Genomic DNA, 16,064 nt, shown 5'->3' with positions numbered 1-16,064 from the left:
GGAGCACACACACGGAGACACAACTGTGCTGCCACTTCGTTTTTCTTCTTCTGCTGTTCACGACCTTCGGGCCTTGCGTTGGCGAAAAGCATCCAACAGCTTCGCCTGGTAGGCGGCGGCAGCCGCGCTGGAGAACTCGTACGGCACATCGCGCGCACTCGTCACCGAGCCACCGAAGTTGGCCACGGCGGCCGGAATGCCGCCCGCGGTCGGGAAGTTGTTCGCCGACCTGCGCGGAGGCGGCACCGGGGCCGAGGAAGACGCCGAGACTGCAGAAGCGGCGGTCGATATCGCTGCCCGGTCCTCACGACAGCGGGAGGTAGACGACGTCGTCTTCTCGTTTGGCGACGGGGTACGTGTGACGGTGGGTCGAGGAGGAGGATGACCATCACGCGTAGACGCCGGCCCAGGGAGAGGTCCGCTCTCCTGCTCCGGCCTCGCTGCGCCGCCACGGCTGCGAAATCGCTCGAGCTGCTGCAAGCGGTACGCGTCGCCCGTCGGTGCGTGCGTTGTCACCTCCACCTCGTGCTTCAGGTCTTGCCAGAGCTGCTGCGTCTGCCCGCTGAGATGGCGAGCACCGGTCTCCTGTGTGCGGCCGGCACTGTCCGACAGCTTCGTCCCATCCAAGTCCCTCTCGGTCGATCCCATGCTCGACACGCGTGAGCTCCCCGTGGCTCGCATCGAGCGGCGCATTTCCAACTCCTCCCGCGCCGCCTGCTTCGCGCGCAGTCGGGTCTCGGCAAGGGCGTTGGCCAACGTGGCGTTGCGCGGGTCGAGCTGCAGGGCCATCTCGTACGCCTCCGCCGCCGGGCCGTAGCGGCGCAGCTTGAAGTACGCGTCTCCCTGGCGGGCGTACCCCTTGAACCACGAGGGCCGCAGCGCCACCGCCCGGTCCGCGTCGCACAGCGCACGTCCGTAGGCCTCCTCCGCACTGCCCCACTGTCGGACGGCTTGCAAGTAGGCGGCGGAGCGGTTGCTGTGCAGCGCCGCCAGTAGCTCCACCTGCGCAGAACGCGTGGCACTGCCGCTGCTGCTGCTGTCACCACCGCCATCCACAGCGCCGCTCTGACCGAGCGCCTCGATGGCCGCTGAGTAGCGCTGGACGGCCTGCAGGAAGAGTCCGGCCTCGAAGGCGCGATTGCCCTCCTCTTTCAGCGTCTCCGCCGTCGAGGCCGGACGTGGCGGCATCGATGCGGGAGCAGCGGTGGGGGCGCGGTGCGGTGGGGTGTCGAAGGAAACGGTGCGTGCGGACTGCTTCAGCGGTGCAGCGCGGCGCTCCGCCGAGGGTGTGAAGGTGCTGTTGAGCCCCGCGCCGACACCCCCGCCCTTCAAGCACGATTTGCCGTTTGAGTAGGAGTTGAAGAGAAGGTCGGCCTCGCCGCGAAGGGACGCCGACTGCGACAGTCCCTCAGCTGAGGACGTCGGGGAGGAGCTAACCTTGAATGCGGGGGCATTGCGATGGGCCATGGCGGCCGCCGCCGTTGCCTCTGTGGAAGAGGAGGAAGAGGCGTCCGTGCGAGAAGGCGTGCGTTGGGGTACGCCATCCGGGTCGGCAACGTCAGCCGCCGTCAGGCCCATTAGGCGCATAAAGGCTTCACGGTCCACCTCTGCAGACATCGGCGAAGCAGACGCAGCGACGGTGCTAGGCGAGTCAAACAAAGAAAGCAAGAGAAGAAAAAACTGTTATACAGGCCGCTCCTACGGAACACGCCGCTGCGGGTGCTGTTGCTATTCTTGCTGTACTGGGTAGCGCGCACTTGCTGCCGCACGGTGCTACCACACTTGCGACTCCGTAGCAATCGGAAGCCGTGTAAATCCCGGAAGCGCTGGACTGCGTTGCACGCTGTTGCCTCGTTGATGCTGTGTTGGGTGCGATGAATCTTACTTTCGTTTTCTTTCTAATGAGCGTGGAGGCACAGTGCACGAGGTACGTGTCGCGCCGCAGCGCGGAAATAGCAGTTAAGCCGCAGAGGAAGGTGGAAGAGGGAGAGAAGGACACCGCAAAAGATCATTATTAAGAGGCTCCACAGAAGAGCACAGAAGGCGTTGTTTGGAGGCAATTTCTCGTGCTTCATGTGTGGTGTCCATCCAACCCACGAGCGGCATCTGGGGGACTCACAAAGGGTGTAACGGCTCCTCTGTTGCTGTTGTTCCATTTATGGCCTTATTACACGTACGCATCCCAACAGCGAAGCCCAACCGAATCAACTTCGCATCCGGCTCAGTGAAGGTGAACTGTGCGACGCCACTCCCACCAGAGGGAACACAAAGCGCCGACTCGCTTGCTGAGGCGGTCTGCCACACCTGCGCGCCTCTGTGGTCAAACGTTGACAGACGAATTCGTAGGTAGAATCAGCAAATGAAGCCCACACAAGGCACGCGCACACACACGTATCCAACTCGGAGCAGCCTACGCGGCGTCCACTACAACAGCAGAAGGAGATAAGAATACAAAGAGAATGAAAACTAAAAAGAGCGCCAATGTATGTACGCACCACAGAATCGCAACAACGGCTCACACCCCGCACACTGCAGCAGGAGAAACGCCGGTTTTCTCTCTTCCCTTACGCACTAAAGCCCATTAAAAGAAAAAGAGAAAGTTCTCGGTCGCAACACGAGGAGGAATTGGAGGTGCACGGCAGGGCATCGATGGTGTCGAGGAAGCGACCAAAAATGTCGTACTCGCGTTCACGGCTGCCACCGCCGGCTGCGGAGAGCAGAGGAGCAGAGCCCGGAGTGAAGACGGCGGCCTCCACGAGGAAGCTGAACTCTGTCTGAACATTCACGATGCATTAGCGCAGGACCAGCAACGGGTGGCCCATGAAGGTGGAGCACAAACGGCCACCACCGCCGCTGTTCGCAAGAGCCCCTGTCGTGGCGAGGCGAATGGATGGGGGTGGCCGAGCCTGTTGCACGCGCGACGGTACAAATGTACTCTTCGCCGCTGCTTCTGTGGAGGGTGCAGTGAGTGGGTCGGTCGCAACGTCCGCACGTGACGCATCGATGCTCGTCTTTCCTTGAGCACTTGTTGCGTTGACTACTGACGGCACGGAAGTCAACAACTGCGCGGCTGCAGCGACGTCGACGGGGACAGCCAGCTGATGCGGAAGAGTGTCACCGGGAGTGCGCATTAAAATCATATCGATTGGGATAATTCGATTTGCCTCCTGATCCTGCGCTTCGTAAAACAGCATATTCATGGTTTGAGATTGCGACACCGGGATTGACTCGTTGAGCGCGCGTTTGCACACGAGGAATAACGTGACCATCACTGATTCACCGGCTCCCATTGACGGCAGCGCAACGCCTTCGCGACGCAGCAGCTGCACCACATCGCTCTGCTGTGTTTTGCTCTTCAACGCCTGCAGCGCAGTTGTACTACTCTCATCTTCACTCTCCGATAGCTCATGATCGGTTGCGCCTTGCGCGTTCGATTGCGCGGATTCCAGCGCCGTTAAATCCACCTCCTCACCTTTCAGCGCCAACTTGTACGCCTCAATCTTCCGCCGTGCATTCTCCGCCTTCTCCGTCTTCTTCTTGCGCACATAAGTCTTCAGCTTCTGTTCCAGCTTCTCAATATGTTCTTCCAGCTTTCGCGTGGAGCCGGAGCTGGCCCCCGTCAGTGTCATGTCAAGCTGCACCGCCACTTTGACTCCAGGAAACGAAAGGTACGGATTCGACGCGGTCACGCCTGACGCCGAATTCGAATTGCTGAGTTCCACGCGCGCAATAATTTGCCGTCGCGAGTTACTCGTATTTGTTACGGTGAACTTCGCACCCACACGCGCGTTCGACGCAGTGCCTGAGCTTGCACCGCCACCACTCCCACCTATGCGGTCATCTGTCCCGTTACTGGAAGCAGCCGGTGCCGCGGATGGGACCATAGGCAATGTCACGTTCGCCGACGGTGGCACCGTCATCTCGAACACCCACGAGTCAGGACTGATTTCAAACGTAACTGCCTTCGTCACGACTGCTTTGATTGTCACCGTGATCGAGTTCTGAATGTTGAGAATGTTCGTGACGTGTATCTTCTCCTGCAGCACACCCTTGATGCCAGGATACAGGGTGAGCTCGATCTCGCGTGACGCGTACGGACGAATCGGGAGAAAAATGGATTGCTTATCGCTGTGCTCCATCCGAATGTGCTCTGCCGTGACGGAACGCGACTTCGATAGCTGCAGAAACAGAAATCAGTTACACCGATTTACGATGGGTAACTTCGTGGTTTTCTTCACGCCGATATTCACCTCGCCAAAGTTCTTCGTATTTTGGCCTTTTAGTTCAAATGTTGTGCCGCACAGCCGATAGGACAAACGCACAAACCGCGGCGCCTCAATTCCATCCGCTGCGATGGAGATGCCGTCCTCCTTCGTCACTGTCTCTGTTGGGCAGGCAGTACGAATAATCAACGCGTACGCCTACAGCGACGCGTTCAGTTCCAGAAGAAAGCGGTTCGTAATGTTGCGTGACGTTTCACTCAGAAACTTCAGGAGTATCGCACGCGCCTTGAAGAGCTGCTCGGCGGATTCGTTTGTGAGATAGCTGGAGTCCTCGCCTTCGCCGTACAAGCAGAGCCGCCGGAGTTCCGCTGATATTTCGCCTAGTTTGTCGCACAGGACGACATCGGTGGAGTAGAAAACTTCGATCTCCGGCGACGACGAGCGCATGTTTAGCACCACCTCACGATTCACCTTCGACTGCACACTGTACGGAATGAGCAGCAGTACGTCTGAGATTGCCCACAGCGTGGACGGCCCGTGACGAGTGTCAGCGACATCGGTGCCGCCGCTGTTGTTGCCACTGCCACCAAGATCGCATTTCCACGAGTACAACTCGTCGTGCAACTTTGTTGCACGTGTTGACATGTTGTTTGCCTCGATGTTCATCACCTGCCGGTCCTCCACCGGATTGGACGCGTTGATAATGGTGAGCTGCTTGCGATACATTGGATTCACACGCTGCGGTGTTATTCTCAGCGTGAGAGGTGGTGACGCTGACGGCGCAATGGTAAAGTTTTCGCACAGCTCTTGGAGTGCGCTTTTGTTTGTGTGCAGGATTCCCTCGATTTGAATAATTTTGCTGCGCAGCTGCATTACATTTTTTCTTTGCAGTGGCGAATGGTATTCAATCAGAAAGGTGTAACGTTTGCTCTGTCCGACCTGGCAGCCACCAAAGTTGACGGAGTGTTGAGACACCACGATGTTACTCGTAAAAAGCATCACCGCACATCGAATCACCGCACGTTGACTGCTGGCGCGACTTGCCGATTCTGCGAGCAGTTCGACTTCAAACTTCTTCTTTGCTGTCTCCCTGTTTTCGGCATCGTAAGAGGGTTGATACATCAGCGTGATAGCCGTGGACGGACTCCCTTTCCGCGCCACGATTGTCAGCTCATCCACCGTCGCGCTGCCCTTCATCAACGAGAACTTGCCGTCGTACTTGCGTCGATCGGTGTCGGCGAGTCGCACGACAACGTCCTCACGACTGTCAACATTTTGAACGCGGAGTTGCGCTAGCGCTTTCGTACCGCGATACACATCGCCGAAGTCGATCGATGTGTCCAAAAGCTCCAAAAAGTCACCATCTGCTTCTGTCCCGACGTTGACGTTGACGTACACAAACGTTGAGTTGCGTTTGTCACGCAAATTGTCACACTGGAGAACGGTGTGATACTGCTGCTGCACGTTCGAGTTCGCCCCACCAGAGCGCAGCATCAGCGAGAATGTCATGGACGCGTAGCTGTCCAGCAAAATGCGGTGCCCCAGCTTCGGATCCTCAAACTTGTCGGCTTCGTAGAGGGCAACATCCAGGCCTTTCAGCGGCATCGGTTGATCGCGAATCAGAAACAGTACCGGTTGGCAGGAGGTGTTGGTGACGACAAAGTCGGCAACCTGCGTTTTATTGGGTGCCATAGCGACCTGAATTTCGGTAAAAGAGAGTTTCAGAAACGAGACGTACACGTTTGCCCGAAAAGGAATCGTGAAGGATCTGGTGCTCTGCTGCGAAGAAGAAGTCGGTGACGCTACCTGCGTTGCATCGTCACCTGTTGTGTCTTCGGCGTTGTCTCGAAGCGTCGAAGGTGGCGCTGGCTGCGCACTGGTAGTCGTGAGCTGCACCGTGCCGATGAAAGAAGTTGCCTGTGCACCCGTAACGAGATGAGAGAACGCAGCAGGCTCGGCGCGGAAGGCAACTACCATTTGTTTTTCTTCATGTGGGGCAAGCTCAAAGGATGTGATGAGGCCGACAAGATCAAACGCTTCGCCGTATACGTAGAGAGAGTCGCGCAATCCAACCTGCTGGATGGCGTCATAGTTTTCGTTGTGCAACTGGAAGCGCAGCAACGAGCTGCTGGAAGCGATGCTGACAGACAATGGAGTATCGGTTTTGTTTCGTACTCGAATCGGCCGATAGGTTGGAATGTCGTTTACAGCCACCTCATCAAACTCGATGTTGCTGCAGTTCACTTCAAGCATTCTCAGAACGTATAAATAGACTTTCAACTAAGAAGCAAAGAAAGAGGAGCACCAGCAGTAAAACAGTTTGGGGCTCTTTGGAGCTAATGATGAATCAAGACAGATGAGCTCACCAATGCCGCCACACTGCTGCGTAGCACACAGCACTAAAGCGTTCTCTGAGCATTTGAAGCTACGTGACAGAGGCAGGAGGCAAAGAAAGAGACAGTACGAGCAGCAGCTGTACAACCCGTAGGTGTTGCCCCCGCCCCCTCCCCTGACTCGCTCTGTTATCACACAAAGACGCTTTGAGGGGAACGAGACACAAAACTTCGATTTCGGCGCTGCCACACCGAGAGAGATGCACATCTAAAGAAGCGCTCAACGCTGTGTTCGTTTTGCAGAGCTCCCATGGCTCGTGTTGACACACAGACGCAGCCAAAAGGCCCCTGATGTATTACGAGGGAAGATGTGGCCATTAAGTGCCTCCAGAGCGCCAAAACGGTGTACAAAAAATTCTTTTTTTTTTTTATGCAGGCGAAGGTCAAGGCTGCCGAAGGTTTTTTTCTGTGTGTGTGACAGAACGCAGCTGTCGATGAAATCGGATTAGTGACTGTTTTGGTGAAGCGGTAAACAAGTTACGCGACCACCGTGCACAGGCGATCTGCACAATGAACGAGTTGAGCGCGTGTGGTTTTGACATCTTCTCTTCAATGGCCGACGTCGCATTCCAAAGCTCTCTTCAGAATCCGCAACGGTGTGCCTTTCTTTCCGCTCTACCTGCTCGGTTCGCGAAACGAAGTCAGAGGAACAGACAGGGTAACGGTGACGGACTGTGTCCGCTTTCGGATCGCATTGAGTTCCATACCAACAATAGGAAGGAGAGAGGAAGAGAAGATCTCAGTGATTTGGCCTGATGACAAGCATGCGGGTTCGCCTCCATTATTTTGGCGTCGCTTAAAGACTTGAATTGCGTCACTCTTCGGGACAGAACAAAAGCGAGATATCAAAGATAGCTTCCCTAGAAAGGAGCGTATTTGGACGGATTGCCAGTGTTGACAAGCGTCTGGCTACCAGCGGCTGTACATGCCGTGACAGTGTTGATCGCGTTGTGTTTGACAGCTGAAACGAACAGGGTTCTTACACTGAAACTCTAATACGCTTAAGAGTCTTCCATTGTGTGCCTGCTCAAACAATTCTTAAGGGAGACGAGCTAAGCGTGCAACCCTTCTTTTGTAAGTGTCCTCCTGTGCAGTGGTGCTGTTTGTAAAGATGCTGGTAAACTCACACATTGAAAAGGAGAACAGCTGTCGCACGTGATGTGGACGGTACGTGCGTGATGTCTTTTCTGTGTTCACGCTTGCGAAGGACGCTGCATTCTCGATACCCGTTTGGTGACTCTCGTGGATAACACGATCGTTGCAGTTGTGAGTTCATGGCAGAGAAAAATAGTATCAGAGCTGCTGGACACTAACGAGTAGCAGAATTAGTGGTTGCTGGAGAAGCGCCTAGGTCAAAGGAAACGGAGAAAAGAATACCAAAGAGAGGTTTGGTACAAGTAAATGGCGACTGCTGAGCACAAAGCTCTTAGCAACTGCGACGTTGCGGACCTAGGATTTCTTAACGCAAATGATTTCACTGAGAGCTTGCGATTCTTTGTCGACATAGAGGTGCGTTGTGCTCTACTTACAGCAGTGGGACAGGTAAAGTCGTTTCACCTGTGTAAAAAGCGAGCGTTATCTTTGTTGCTGGAAACACAGCAAGTTGACTGTTGGAAAATAACGAGATGCGAATCTCCACTAGAAGGCGTATTTGTCGCGTTGCTGCTGCTGATCCACTTCGACCCTTCGCGTAGCAGTGTGCAATTGTTTCACGCCTGTCTCATCAGTGCCTCGCTGTAATGAGGCTTCACGATGGGAACGCATCTTCAACAACGTCTTGAGGACTCGGTCCGCTCTACGAAACTCACCTCTGGCAGCATCTCGCACATGAAAAGAATGTGCTACTCTCTCGGTTTTCACATTGCGTACTATCGTCGAAATGACGCTGGTGTGGTAGTCTTCTGGAATAATTGGCATGCCATGATGTCTTCTGTTGCAACTGGGGTGCAAAGCGTTGGTCCGAGAAGTGGAGCTCATAATGTTTTTATTTGTCGTTGGTGTGCGACTTGAATGGATGCAAGAGCCGCGCATCGTATCGTTTCAACTGATCCAATTCTCTCTAAGTAACTTTGAGATAAGCACTGCGCTGCAGGCTTCATTGATGTGATGTGTTGTGAGGACGAAGAAGCTTACTGCAGCGTCACCACAAGCTTGGTTGCGTAGGCGGTGCTCTCATAAGTGAGAGACCCAGTGTAGGGTGCCTACTTGCAATTGTTGGGATATAACTGACTTCTTTCTCTCGAATCCACTGCAAGGCGAAGTCGCACCTGTGGTGGCTCATACCGACCGTGCAACGTACGAAGTGGAGATGTGCGTGAGGTGTAGTCGTAACGCCGTAGTGAGAAAACAAATGAACTACTGTTCTTTGGGGATGCGTCTTTCATGTACATGATGGTGGCTTAGAAGTCGACTGTCGACAGGTATATGCGGCGAAACGACAGAAAGGCACGATGAGGGATGCGAGAGCGCAGCCTCCTTTGCTTCTCTTTCGGCTGAGATGTTGTCTGGTAAGCAGCTGAACTACCCTGGTACACGGTTGCGCGTTGTTTTTCCAGGTCTTAGTAGCGATCTCTGTTTAAATTCTCAAACTGCATTAAAGCGTAGTGTGATCACTGTCTGTATTTGAAGAAGAAGTATCAATCTTTTTTATGCATTCAGCTTTTTTAGCGAGTTGAATCGTAACGAGGGCTTTGCTGTAACGATAAAGTTCTTTTTCGATCGAGTACCATTACCCACACACAATCAAGGTGCGATGGAGCAACCAGTTGCATAGTTCGCGAATAGCATGACGGATCCCAACGCTGCATTCTTCGATAGCTATGAAGGTGGTGCATGTACTGCACTGTCCTGTTTCTTGTGTGAAATAGTCTTGTTCAATTAGTGGGCTGTATCTCACAAGAGCCGTTCAAATGCACTCTACAAGCGTTGTGCGCTGTCAGTCCGCAGAAGAGATTCCATACAGAATCACTGATTGGGCGTTACGAAAACAGAACGTAAATACTAGGAGTGTACGAGGAAGGCAACCACCTTGTGGACACGAGTGTGGGGACTGAAGACACGACGAATCAATTTAGGCTTGCGCACTCGCCTGGTGGGTAGGTGCTTGTGTGTGTGCTCAGCGGGAGCAAGGCGCACACGCCCTATCGATGAGGGACTGCTTTCGTCGCACCGCCAGGTGCAGACGGCCTATCAAGAGAGCCCACACGCTCAGGGGCCTGCACGCGGCTGATGCGATTTGCGGCACTGCTGTTTGACAAGCTGTCGATGTCCCCTCACTTAACGGAATTAGTAATGCCGGTGGTACAGCCGTCGCTCCTATGCAATGCAAGATACTTGTGGCTGCGCAGATGTCAATCACCGGGTTGACATTTTTCAACCTGGATATACACAACCACTTCTCTGCGTTGGCTGGTTCACTGCACTTGCGTCGTTTAACAGCAGTCAACAGCGAAAGAAGAGCATCTTCGTAACGCGAAGAACTGCTCAATACTCGAAGCACTCGATGTGTCCGACAATGGGTTTATGGAGGATCACCGCGATCTGGTTGGCGCACAACTCCTGGAGAAGCTTACTGTCCGTGAATGCGGGCTGCGTAACGTAAGGTGTTGAGGCCGCTGTCTGCTGCTTACTGAAGTTACTGTGTGTCTGTGGGAATGCGCTGTTGGCGGACGTGAGCACTCTTGTTCAATCCACCATCCTGGGACTGCTCAATGTGTGGGTGAGGTAACGTGATCGGCGTTAGCTGTTTTGAGCTGCTGTTTAGAAATCATAAGATAGAGAGGTCACTCCCCACACGACAACAACAGTGGGGTATTCAATGGCAGAGCAGCGTGACAATTGTCTGTGCACACACGCGAGCAGAAAATAAAGTCACCATCGTTTCGGATTGAAGCGCTTGATGCTGGTGTGTAAGTGCAGAGTTGCACCTTTGTGAAGGGATGGTGCTATAGAGATAGAAGTGTCAGGATAGATCAGCAGCGTTGCACGACCCACCGATCTCACGCGGTATTCCGCGTTCTTTGCTTTCACCACTCATCCGACAATTCACCACGAGCTCCGACTTCTCCTGCCACCATCTGTGATTACGCGGTTTACTTGTGGTCTACCTTGAAGATTCCTACAATGAAACTCTGTTCATCCTCCTTCTTTTCCTTCTAGTTGCTCGGAGCAGCCAATAGCGCTCACTTCCTTGCATGCTTGGGGAGCGTGTATCCTCTGCTGATTTATTGGGAGTTTCCCTTCTGATGGTTCATGTTAACTATCAGCTACAGTGTTTAGCAACTGCTGCACAGTGGCTGTATCCGCAGATTCAAATTGAAAGACAAACGAAGGGATTCCTCAGCAGGCGCTACTGCACTGTAGCAGTGGTGAGACTTAACAAGCGAGGCAACGGAAGCGGCGACGGTCTCGGTCAACAGGTGTACACAAAATGTGTGGAGCTGCGTCGTCACAGTTGCGCTGCTATGAGGCCTCTCATTTTCTTCTCTGCAGCAACAGTTTCGCACGCAGGAGAGCTGTATCTTTTGCTCTCTGTTGCTCTACATGCGGAAGACACAAATCGTTTCTCATCGCTCTACTTCGACCTCTTCTCCTTCCCTCAGATCTACCATCAGCGCATTACACAGCTCTTCCAGTAGACGAGTTCAACTCCAACACCTATGCAGACAAATGCGATCTCACGAACAGCTCCACACACCAAAAAACAAAGCCCCACTTTACGAAGATGCAGCTTCAGGGCCACATTGAGGACTTTGATGCGTCACTCTCCTGCGATTCAACTGGTGACGCTCACACAGCGCTGGGGCGTCTGCAAATGGACGGCATTGCTCAGATAGTGAGTTTCATGGGCAAGCAGTCCACCACTCGCAGTGTTCACACACTGAGTGCCGTGTGTCCGCAGATGAGGCTGGACAGAGAGACTCTGAGAAGTCACCGTGACGATGAAATGGACTGTCGTGGTGTGGCGGTATGAGACAACCGGCTGATGCACGAGATCACAGCAACCGGGAAAAGCGTGAATCCTCTAAAGATTGCACACGCGCTGTGGTGGGCGGCTCGGTGCCAGCTTCCGCTGAGTGTCACCGTCCACGATGAACGTAGCGACGTGCTGGCATTTCTGACAGATCGTGTGAGGACCCGAGTGGAGGAGCTGCACATCAATGTCAGCACAAAAGCTGCGTGCGTACAAGACCCCGCATTAGAGTGTGACGGTCAGTGCGGCATGTTTCTCTGTGCGCTTTCGACGTTTCCAAACGTGACGAAACTGTCAATTAATTGCAATTGAACGTATGGTGACTCTCGCGCTGTTGTCGACGTGAATCACGCGTTACGTGTTGCAGCAAAAATGCCGATCAGCGAAATATGCGTTCGAGGATTTAGGAAGCTGATTGACTTTGCTGCGCTGGCGGGATCGCAGCACCTTCAACGTTTGACAGCCACCCGTTGTAGAATACAGTCGGTAATGGATTTGGCGAGCTATCCGACGCTCACTGATCTCGACGTCTCCGAAAATCGTCACCTGCAGAGTGTTTCGGATCTCGCAGACGCACCACACCTCAAAACTCTCGTTGCATCGTCTTGTAATTTGCATAATTTGGACGGCCTTGGCAGCTGCCCCCACCTCAGAAAACTTGACGTATCCTAAAACGAATCTTTAGAGAGCCTTCGCGGCCTCGCCGGAGCGGAGCGTCTGGAGAAACTTGTTGCGGAGAAGTGTGAAGAGCTGTTTAGTGTAGAAGATCTCAGCTGCTGCCTACTACTCAGCAAGATCGACATATCCAACAACGGTGGATCCGGGGTAGACGTGAGCGGCCTTGCTGGTGCACCGTTCCTTCAGTCAGTCAATGCAAGAAGGTGCATGCTATGCAGTTTACATAGACTCAACCCGTGCCCGCAAATCCGCGCGATCGATACAGGCTACATAAGCCCCATAATAATCCTGGTGGCTGTAATTTATATGCTGCTTAGTGACTTCTATTTGTGGTATGCTGGAATAGGAAGGAGATATAATTTTCTGGAAAGCCATTCATGACTCGCTGAAATCGAACTCTGTGGCGACAGCCACTTCGTAGATGTCGGTATCCTTGCGGCATCCACGGGCCGTAAGCGTTGAGATGTCCTTGCTACAAACGCCAAAGATACTCCTTCTCTCAGCCGCTCCCTAAAGGTCCGGCTATGTACAAGACGAGCATAGGACTGCTGTTCCGAAGATGATCTCCATTCGCACTTTTTAAATATTTTTCTTTGAATTCCATCACGCTGACGAGGAGTGCCTGCGGTCAGCCACCCTCTGCGCTGTCCTCCGTCTCTCCTTCAGTTTGTTGTTTGCCTCATCTGCGGGTGCGCAGTGCGTATTATGCGTCTATCACTTTTTGTGTGAGTTGCCCACGTTCCTTTTCTTTCCTCAATAATAATACTAGTACTTTTCCCTTTGCGGGCTCCTCTTCACTTTTGATCTCTTTTTCTTCCATCCGGTTCGATCGATGCCGCACCCCACTTTTTCCTTTGGCGGTTTCGAGGCGTTTCGGAGCGTTACAGTCCTTTGAACTGTTGTTTCAACATCACGCAATATCTCAAAACCCCAGGTCCGTTAGCGCAGTCTCCTTTTTGTGTGTGTCGATGCACAACAACAGGAAAGAATAGCATACCTTTGTTTCCGCTTGCTGCGCACAGTCGCTTGAAGGAAACTGTCTGACAAAGCGATCAGTACCAATTCATTGAATTCATCTTTCCTTTGTTATCGTTTTCACTTGACATAAACTCTCCCTAAATTCGAAACATCGAAAGAGTGTTGCACTTGGTAAGGCGGAGTAAGGTCAGACGGGAGGCTTTCACAAGTGCGCAAGCAACGCAGCATGTTCATATTGCAAGGAAATAGTGCCCTGCAATGACTCTCCATCTGCAATGACAGTGCGGGTAAGGGATAGAGGTTGGCGCTGCTGAATTGCTGGCAAGGTCATCTTTCTCGTCATTCTTTCTTCAACGTTGTCTCCCAACTCTTCTCTCCTCCAATCTTGGTTTCTTTTCGAGTTGTCTGACGTGCACTTGGCCCTGACAGCAAACTACTTTCACGAGTGCTTGGATCACAGATGAAACACGTAGCAACACTGTGTTGCTTCTCAAGCGGCATAATAGCCGAGCAGTTTCTGTTTCCAGGTGCTTCCACCGGTGCGTGTGCTTCGTCGAAAAAGAATGAAGTGAGGCGGCACTTCGAACCCACAGATGAGCTGTGGTCGTCACTTACAACGGTTGCTGAGCACGATTGACTCGGTGCTACAGCGGCAACGCTGCCCTTTCTTTGTTGCGTCATCAGGCAGCGGATCAGAGCCATGCGATCATCGAGCAACTCTGCTCTCCTGGTACTGTGACTTACTATAGTCCTAGTTGAAGAGAACTGCCTAGCGTGGGATAAGTGAGGTGCCACAGAAGGAGACGGTAGGTGAGAAGAACAACCCCCACCCTACAAATTATCCCCTCCCAGAAAGGGCACAGGACTATGCCTCATTATAATCATGGAATTGTCTAACTCAAGTGATAGAAAGCACTGCAACTATACATACGGACATTCATTCCAATACAAACAAACTGTTCAACAGACTCTACGAAGTGGGTAGCCCGTCCTACACTTCGGAGCCGGGTGGGTGGGGAATTCAGGGTCGAGCGAATGGGAAAAACGAAAAATATGTTTAACTGCAGCATTCTAGCAGTTGAGAAAGAGAATAAAAGGAAAGGGGAGAAAGTGAGTTAGGATGAACAGCTTTTCCGGGAAGGTCATTCCATTCGCCAGCTCCAACAATAATCCAATACGTCGCATCCAACTGTTATGCGTTCGAGAAGAGTGAGAACCAAACAGAAACAGCTTGAATATACTAGCTGCAGCATCGCAGTTGCACCACACTTCTCTCGTTCTGTTGCGTTGGGTGGGTGGATGGAGATCCGTGCGCACTGGGCCCTCTCCTGCGGGACTGGTGGAGGGCGGGGGAAGTGCGCAGCGGTTGCGAGCGATGGCGCTGCGCACTTCTGCCTGCCCGACGTGCGACGCAGAAGGCGCAAGGAGCGGGACGACAGCGGAGGACTCGGGGTGCCGGAGGAGGCGGCACCGGAGGGCTACCGGCGGGCGTCCGTGTTGTGTGCCGCGGGTACAGCGCGTGCTTGGCTCTGCGCGGTCTTTCGAGTACGACCATACTTGGGTGAGTACACCATATCCCGTCCGATTTGTGAAGTTAAGCACCCACAGGCTTAGTTAGTACTGAGGTCAGTGATGACTCGGGAACCCTAAGTGCCGTACTCCCAACTCTTTTTTTAGCGCGGTGCCTCTGCCTCCCGCTGCCTCCTCGCCGTGTCCGACCTCCGGCTCCTTGCCCGCCGTCGCGCGCTGGTGCTTTCCGCCCCCGCTTTTCGCTCGCCTCACGCTGCCGTCGAAACGCGGACCAGCGAAGGGTGTGCGGCGGCGGTGCGGGCGAGATGCGGTCTCGGGAGAATGCGGCTCGCACGCTGCGCGCCAGGCGTCACGGTGCGGCCGCGCATCTCGGGACTGCACAGCGGCTCCGGCTTCGTTCCGCGGACGCGTGGAGGGCGGCGGCAAGAGGCCGTGGGGGGAGCTGTGCACAACTGCCCGTGCGCCGCTGCCGGCCGCGACTGTTTCGCAACGCCCCCCCCCCCTCCCCCCGCACGTCGCTGACGGCCACAGCGGACCGCCGGTGGAGGGGCAGGAGAGCGAGAGAGCACGGGCGCAGGCTCACAACGGAGGAGGTGCGTTGATGACACTCCGGCGCTGCCGATGCACTCGGACCGCCCTCTTGTCGTTGTGGATGCAGGCATTCTTGCTGTTGCGTTGGGTGGGTGGATGGAGATCCGTGCGCACTGGGCCCTCTCCTGCGGGACTGGTGGAGGGCGGGGGAAGTGCGCAGCGGTTGCGAGCGATGGCGCTGCGCACTTCTGCCTGCCCGACGTGCGACGCAGAAGGCGCAAGGAGCGGGACGACAGCGGAGGACTCGGGGTGCCGGAGGAGGCGGCACCGGAGGGCTACCGGCGGGCGTCCGTGTTGTGTGCCGCAGGTGCACTGGTGGGTTGCTTCTGACGGTTTCTTGTGTCGCGCCCGGCTCTGGGGTGTTGCGAGGAGGCCGTGCGGAAGTTTAGGGTCGCTCTCCAGTTGATGCGGTGTCGGCTTTCTTGTAACTTGTCTGCGGACGGTCGGTTTGCTGTGTGTCTGTGGAGATGCAGGAGAAGGGAGATCAAGAATTTGTGGGGTTGGAGGATTGCCACGATTAGCGGTACCGGTGGTGTGTATGTTTAGGTGCTCGGTTTTTATAGCTTGATATGATGGTTTTGTTGCTCAGCGCTCTCTTTGATCCGGATCACACTGAATGTGTCACCGCCTGAAATGTGCCGTTGACGCACGTTGAGTCTCCCGTCGAAGTTGAGTGCGAAATGAAACACCGCTGAATAA

At 54.2% G+C, this 16,064-nt stretch overlaps 5 protein-coding genes and 1 non-coding gene across 6 annotated transcripts; 3 read left to right on the top strand and 3 right to left on the bottom strand.

Annotated features, from left to right (window-relative positions):
* Positions 1 to 57: 57 nt before the first annotated feature.
* ABB37_08948 (hypothetical protein) lies at positions 58 to 1,900 on the bottom strand (the record flags this gene model as incomplete). Its single annotated transcript, XM_015808142.1, has 1 exon — positions 58 to 1,900. The coding sequence occupies exon 1, from the start codon at positions 1,615 to 1,617 to the stop codon at positions 58 to 60; it is 1,560 nt and encodes a 519-aa protein (XP_015653427.1). The 5' UTR covers positions 1,618 to 1,900.
* Positions 1,901 to 2,792: 892 nt separating this feature from the next.
* ABB37_08947 (hypothetical protein) lies at positions 2,793 to 4,139 on the bottom strand (the record flags this gene model as incomplete). The annotated part of the gene is made up of 1 exon (XM_015808141.1): positions 2,793 to 4,139. One exon carries the CDS (start codon positions 4,137 to 4,139, stop codon positions 2,793 to 2,795), a length of 1,347 nt encoding a protein of 448 aa, XP_015653426.1.
* A 282-nt stretch (positions 4,140 to 4,421) lies between these two features.
* Positions 4,422 to 6,650, bottom strand: ABB37_08946 (hypothetical protein; the record flags this gene model as incomplete). Its single annotated transcript, XM_015808140.1, has 1 exon — positions 4,422 to 6,650. The coding sequence occupies exon 1, from the start codon at positions 6,474 to 6,476 to the stop codon at positions 4,422 to 4,424; it is 2,055 nt and encodes a 684-aa protein (XP_015653425.1). The 5' UTR covers positions 6,477 to 6,650.
* A 3,288-nt stretch (positions 6,651 to 9,938) lies between these two features.
* Positions 9,939 to 10,217, top strand: ABB37_08945 (hypothetical protein; the record flags this gene model as incomplete). Its single annotated transcript, XM_015808139.1, has 1 exon — positions 9,939 to 10,217. The coding sequence occupies one exon, from the start codon at positions 9,939 to 9,941 to the stop codon at positions 10,215 to 10,217; it is 279 nt and encodes a 92-aa protein (XP_015653424.1).
* Positions 10,218 to 11,045: 828 nt separating this feature from the next.
* On the top strand, positions 11,046 to 11,588 carry ABB37_08944 (hypothetical protein; the record flags this gene model as incomplete). Its single annotated transcript, XM_015808138.1, has 1 exon — positions 11,046 to 11,588. One exon carries the CDS (start codon positions 11,046 to 11,048, stop codon positions 11,586 to 11,588), a length of 543 nt encoding a protein of 180 aa, XP_015653423.1.
* Positions 11,589 to 14,787: 3,199 nt separating this feature from the next.
* Positions 14,788 to 14,906, top strand: ABB37_08967. The gene has a single exon (XR_001548751.1). It is a non-coding gene; the product is annotated as a 5S ribosomal RNA (ribosomal RNA).
* The last annotated feature ends 1,158 nt before the right edge of the window (positions 14,907 to 16,064 follow it).

The sequence above is a fragment of the Leptomonas pyrrhocoris genome, assembly GCF_001293395.1.
Source record: "Leptomonas pyrrhocoris isolate H10 chromosome Unknown, whole genome shotgun sequence".
Lineage (NCBI taxonomy): Eukaryota > Euglenozoa > Kinetoplastea > Trypanosomatida > Trypanosomatidae > Leptomonas > Leptomonas pyrrhocoris.
Note: the sequence above shows the minus strand (reverse complement) of the source record. Positions and strands in the feature narration are given on the sequence as shown.